Genomic DNA, 6,504 nt, shown 5'->3' with positions numbered 1-6,504 from the left:
AAAAATGTTGAAAAAAGTGCATGGAGATGTAACTAAGGAAGTCTTTGCATGCTCATTCACTAAAAGCACTAAATTAACTCTTTCACCTTCGGCATTGAAGATGAACTTGGGCGCATTTCCCTTGTCATCATGCTAGTGTGTACCTGCTAGTAGGATAACATTATTTTAACTTTTAATATATTAAAAAAAAGGAAAGGTTTTTTATACAGGAGAAAACTTTATGCACGGCCATATACGTACACAATCGCGCCTTCAAGGGTTGGATAGGGAGACAGAGAGATTTATAATTACAGTTATATATATATATATATATATATATATTTGAGAAAATGTTTTCTATGGGGGGAGTATAGCCCAACAACCAGACACATCGGGGGGATGGAGGGGGGGGGGGGAATGACTAGTCAACCCCCCATGAAAAGGAAAATGAATCTTTTGTGGGTGTTTCCATGTGTACTTCCAGAGGCCTTCCCGTATGCGCAGGAACTGCACTCCGCCACAGGAAATACTTCACCGTATTTTTGTTTCCCAACTCCTTGCATGTCAACCCCCAAAACAAAACATGTCAGTCCTTTTATGGAAATAACCTCTTGATGCTTTCAAATATTAAAAACATGCTTGTTGAGGTTCTACTTGACTTCAAAGAGAAAAAATTATGGAAATGTCACTAGATTTTTATGTTGCCATTGGTGTAGCTTATGAAAATTTTTCCTCTCCTCTTCAATTTGGTATCACACAGAACCATATCTCTTTTTTGGAGAAAAGAACCTTGTGCGATTGCATGTCTTATAAAAGGTTCTCTTGCCCCTCTTTTTTTTGGGGAAAAGATGCTTTGAGCCGCTAGGGAAGGTTATGACCAGTGTGCAAATACGCTTCTTCACTCTCTCCTCTACATATGAACTAATGTCACTGCCCTCCTATGTACAAAATTGTTTTGTCATTCCTCATTGGTGCGCTTCTTTATTCCAGTTTAGTAATTTCTCTCCCTTCTTTTTTATCTATTTATATATATATATATATATATATATATTGAAATGTTATTCTGGTCATTTTTTAAATTTTGTAATCGTTTCCCAAATTTGTTCTAAACTCAAATTTGATGGATGGGAAAGTTGAATACAAAATTTTATTTCCCAAACCCTATAATTCTCCTTATAACCAAACCGAGCCTAAGTATTGAACACTAACATTTCTCCAACATATATGAAAAAATAAAAACACAAGCCCAGGAAATAAAGCCCAGTAGAGATGCTAAGCCCATCTAGGATAGATGATGCGAGGCGAAGAAAATAAGCGGCGGCTGGAGCCTTTGCAGGAGAGAAGGAGAAGAAGATCTGGAAATGGGGAATTCAGAATTTGGGATTGTTTCTGAGGAGGGGGAAAAGGTTGGGAATGGTGATGGTGGTGGTTATTGGTGGGGGATCGCAAGCTCGACCCAGCTGGCGGCAGCAGTGGCTTCTTACCGAAAGGGTTACGGCGGAGACTCATGCTTCATGCCTTTCAAAGCCTTTGTTGTTGCTTCCCTCTTCGTCGGTGCTGGCGCCACCGCAGTCTTCGGACTCCTCCGCGTCTCCGGCATCCGAGAGGTACTTTATCTCTCTCTCTCTCTCTCTCTACACGTATTTCGACCGGCGATAACCTTGATCGCCGTGCGACTGAGTTTTCCGGAGTCTTTTCTTTCTAACTTGCGCATAGGGTTAGTGAGTAGCCCGATTAGGGTTTCAATTCCCAACTGTAGGCACAGACCCAGGTGAGAAATGACAAAAAAATGATAGCTTGAGAGATTTATTACGCGAAGACACCTGCCGGTTCCAATCTCCTGTGTTGACTTGTGGTCTCTGGGCAGTCCCAACACCCAACCGATACAGAAGGATTCGAATCAGATCGAGCACTGAGATTTTGGTAATTTTTGGGCAGGTGAAAGATCTGAAGAAAGTAGGCGCAAACATAAGGAGTGGCCTAGGGGTTCCACCAAGACAATCCTAATGTAAGGGTGTCAATTGGTTCGATTTTTTGGTTCAGTTTTGATTGAATTTATATTTTGCAAGATGGGATCAAAATAGACCGGATAAAAATCAGTCAAAATCAAAATCATTTTGCAGCAGATCCTATTTATTAGTTTATATTCGGTTTTTGTTATCAAGTTTACAATGGGATTTACATGTGATTTGTGGTGGTGTTGTTTCACATTCGATTTCACTTTTGTACCATTCAATTCTATTTATATATTGTAGATGTGACTTTAGAGACTTTTTCACATTCCACAAAAAAGTTAGGGATTTTGGATAATTATTCTTATCATCATTTGGTGATGTGATCACTTTTTACTATTTACATTAGGATTTTATTTTCCGTATGTGAGAAAAATTATATTGTTTCATGAGTGTTGATGAAAACCAAACTGCCCAAAAAAGAAAAAGAGAAAATTGCATTGTCACCCCCTGAACTTCGATCCTTATTCAACGCCACCTCCTAAATTTTTCGAAACGTCAAAGCCACCCCCTAAAAATTCAAAAAATTCCAAATCGGTCCCTGCCGTTAGTCGACCGTGAGAAATGAATGAAAACCGGTTAGTTTTTTTCTAATATACCCAAAATACCCTCACCTATTGTGAGAGGATAATAATGCCCTCTCATTTATTTCCATCTCCTAAACCCATATCCCATCTCCCATCTCTCATCTCTCATCTCACTCCTCTCACTCACTCCGTCGGATAAGAAGAAGAAGAAGATGACACCCCCTGCAACTCGATTCTCTTCCCTTCGGCGTCCGATTCTATTCCCTCCGGCGTGCAAAGCCCTCCCCCCTCCGGCGTCCGAACCTCTCTCCCAAGCTCAACACACAATGACTGTTGAGTCACGGAACACCGATTCCAAGAATTGAAGCTTCTTAAATGAGTCCGGCGTCGGATTCATTAATCCATGTTGCGGGAATCAATAGCAGTGCCAGATTCCAAGAATTGAAGCTTCGGAGTAAGGAAGGAGAAAGGCAGGATGAGCCGGTGATGTGGTCGGTGGGGTTCAGTGGAGGTGGGTATCCCCCGCGGAAACTTCCCGGCATCTATCCTGGATCCATTGGGTTCAACTCCAATGGTTCTGTTTACCTTGATGGTAAGTTATGCTTCATCTCATTTATCTTTATTATCCATCACAATTCACAATCTGATTCTCTGATTACACTTTTTTCAATAAAGTTTGTAAGAGTGTGAACACTTCAATAACGCTGACCAACTTAAAAAACTCTACAATTTGCCTTGAAACTAGGAATTAAGCTGGTCTTTGAAGCTGAAATTGCAGAATTGGAAAGTAGAGACAAGGTGGTCGGTTGCGGTTTTGATCCATCTCAGAAGAAGGTGTTCTTCACTGTGGATTCATAATTGGTACATGAAATCCATTGCAGATCGGAGGAATTTGGAAGCCCACTTTACCCAACTGTAGCTGCGAATGTAGATGTTACGGTTTTGGTAAATTTTGGACAGAGTGACTTCAAGTATTTGCCGGCGAATGCGCAGAGAACTCCAAACCCATGTTTCATTGGCACTTTTCCAAATGGTTCTGCAGATGATCTGGGCTATGAAGACAGTCGAGAGTTCTTCTCCATGGGAAGGATTGACCCTCTATGGCTTAATCGAAATAACTCCAAGACCATCAACAGCAACAATAGTGATAACATGACACTATATCCTGATGGGGAATCAGAAGCTGAACTCTACACTGTACTCTGAAGTTTAACTATAATGCAATCTTACACTTTACAGTACCATATAAGCACAGCCAAGGAACCTGATATCATTTTATCACACGGAACGCAATTCGGACGCTGGAGGGGGGAGGGCTTTGCACGCCGGAGGGAATAGAATCGGACGCCGGAGGGAAGAGAATCGAGTTGCAGGGGGTGTCGTCGTCTTCTTCTTCTTGTCCGGCCGAGTGAGTGAGAGGAGTGAGATGAGAGATGAGAGATGAGAGATGGGAGATGGGATATGGGTTTAGGAGATGGAAATAAAGGAGAGGGCAATATTGTCCTCTCACAATAGGTGGGGGTATTTTGGGTATATTAAAAAAAAACTAACCGGTTTTCATTCATTTCTCACGGTCGGCTAACGGCAGGGACCGATTTGGAATTTTTGAATTTTTAGGGGGTGGCTTTGACGTTTCGAAAAATCCGGGGGGTGGCGTTGAATAAAGACCGAAGTTCAGGGGGTGGCAATGCAATTTTCTCAAAGAAAAATGTATGAAATCAAAAGCACCTTTTAAACATGGTTATAAATATCAGCACTAGCATTCGTATTCTACCAAGAAAGAAAGGGGGAGAAAAAAGATTAGTATTCGTATGGATCTCTGGATGGTTTTACTTTCACCTTTGATTTCAATAAATTTTTTATTTTTCAGATAAATTTATCCCTAATAAGAATCATTCCATCAATGCGAAATACTGATATTGAATATGAATTAACCGATATGCGCAATCAGATGCCGATATTTATAATCAAAGTGTTGTATATCATCTCTCATTAATCAGTACATAGACTAAGAAGAAAGATCCATGGGAATGTGTGGAGGGTATTGTGATTGAATTTGGCTTTTGATTATGACATTTGTTGCATTTATTTATTAAAAGAAAGAAACTGAAAACTAGGTGATGTAGAAGTTAAGGTACCATTTGATAACGTTTCTGTTATTTCTGTCTCTAGAAACAACATAAACAGTTTTTCACATTTTTAGAAACAAAAACGGATTTTTTAGTGTTTGATAAACTTGACCTGTTTCTCGAAACGTTTTTTCCAGATATAATGCTACTAAAAAATCCAATAGTATCATCCAATGCCCAAAAGGGAGAGAGGGTTCGGTTGCCTCTTTTTAAGTTTAAATAGTTGAGAGATTTGTCAGGCACAATAGCATTTTTTTCTCTCAAATTCATTTATAGAAACAGATGAAACAGAACAACTTTATCAAATGTTTTTTAGGTTGTTTTTTCATTTATGGGAACAAGAAAATGCAAACACGGTAGAAACAGAACGTTGTCAAACAATGTCTAAGTGAAGCATATAAGGCTTTATTATGGTGGGAAGAAATTTCACTCCCCTCCCCTGAATGTTTCATCTATTACACTCAGACCTTTGCGAAGTTATAATTACAAACGTACACTGTGGTGTTAACACTATTAGAATCAGATGTAAAATGTTTTTTTTTACCTCCTTCCCCTTTGTTTAAATATTACTCCCTCCAACCTAAATAAGTCGAATTACTTGGAGCCGTTGGAGGGAGAATCATCCAAGCGATGTTGAGTGTTCCCTTTTTCTTCCTTGACTTCGATCATTTGAACCAATTGAAGGAGAGAGGTGTTGGCTTGTGAAGGTAAGACCACTAATTCCCCCCTCCTTCTTCACTGCCATGTTAGAGCTCTACATCTTCACATAGCAGCCCTTCATTCTTTCAAATTTGTTCTTATTCTGAGATCGTTGGAATGTTCATGTTCATTCCATCAATACAAAATATTGATATCGAATATGAATCAACTAATACTCACAATTAGATGCCGATATTTATAATCAAATTATGCATATCATTTCTCATTAATCAACACATGCCGATATTGAATTTGGCTTTTGATTATGACATTTGTTGCCTTTATTTACTAAAAGAAATAAACTAAACCTAGTGGGACATATAAGGCTTTATTATGGTGGTGATGCAAAAGAAAGAGAGGAGTTTGAGTTTTCTGTCCAGCTGCTTTGTTTACGCTAGCTTGGTATGAATATACCCAGACATGCGGGGGCAGCTGTCTTCAGACATGAGGAACACTAGATGAGCAACATTCTTTCTCCCAAAATAAAATATCTCTTCTGACAATTTTCTACACAAAATTATAGCATTATAAATTTAACTTTTCATCCAATAGTGATTAGATGTTATGGAAAAAATTATTGTTATTATTTACAAAAATTGTTCTGGTTGCATTTGGTATCATTTATGGGGCTTCCTTCTATTTAAAAAATTGATAAAACACAAAAACCAAAAAGAGATTAAGAGTCATTTACATGTTTTGACCAAAATTGATTTTCAATTATTTTTATGCTGAACTTTAATGAACACGTGCTTAAAGTCCTAATATGGAAAGATAAAATAATCATTTACTTTGTAATTAGAAATCCAAGCCCCTTACCTCGTCTTTTTCAGTCCAAAGTGGAGAAAGAGAGTTATAAAGCAGATGGGCGAAGAAAATCTCTTCACCCATTTCTTCAAAAAATAATTTTGTAAATAGAGATGCCAAATTATTTCTCACAAAAATCATTTTTTTCAAATAGTTACCAAACAATTTTTATGTTTTGATAAAGAATAATTTTTATTAATTAGATTAAAAAAAAAAAATTTGATACCAAAGAGAACCGAAATAACTCTTAAAATCAGGCTTTTATATGTATTTTCAATGGGTCAGGGCAGTTCCGGTTCTAACCAGTTCCTTATTGAACTTTCGATTCAAACCCGCTGAAAACCTGTTCTGCTT

The 6,504-nt window shown here is 38.3% G+C and overlaps 2 protein-coding genes across 2 annotated transcripts; both read left to right on the top strand.

Moving 5' to 3' along the window:
* The first annotated feature begins 1,126 nt into the window (after positions 1 to 1,126).
* Positions 1,127 to 2,289, top strand: LOC122081556. The gene is made up of 2 exons (XM_042648733.1): positions 1,127 to 1,586; positions 1,918 to 2,289. Exons 1-2 carry the CDS (start codon positions 1,341 to 1,343, stop codon positions 1,984 to 1,986), a joined length of 315 nt encoding a protein of 104 aa, XP_042504667.1. The 5' UTR covers positions 1,127 to 1,340; the 3' UTR covers positions 1,987 to 2,289.
* Positions 2,290 to 2,718: 429 nt separating this feature from the next.
* LOC122082782 lies at positions 2,719 to 3,762 on the top strand. The gene is made up of 2 exons (XM_042650553.1): positions 2,719 to 3,110; positions 3,264 to 3,762. Exons 1-2 carry the CDS (start codon positions 2,894 to 2,896, stop codon positions 3,374 to 3,376), a joined length of 330 nt encoding a protein of 109 aa, XP_042506487.1. The 5' UTR covers positions 2,719 to 2,893; the 3' UTR covers positions 3,377 to 3,762.
* Positions 3,763 to 6,504: the final 2,742 nt, after the last annotated feature.

This window comes from Macadamia integrifolia, chromosome 6 (assembly GCF_013358625.1).
Source record: "Macadamia integrifolia cultivar HAES 741 chromosome 6, SCU_Mint_v3, whole genome shotgun sequence".
Lineage (NCBI taxonomy): Eukaryota > Viridiplantae > Streptophyta > Magnoliopsida > Proteales > Proteaceae > Macadamia > Macadamia integrifolia.
The sequence above is the reverse complement of the archived record's forward strand: the minus strand, read 5'-3'. Positions and strand labels throughout refer to the sequence as shown.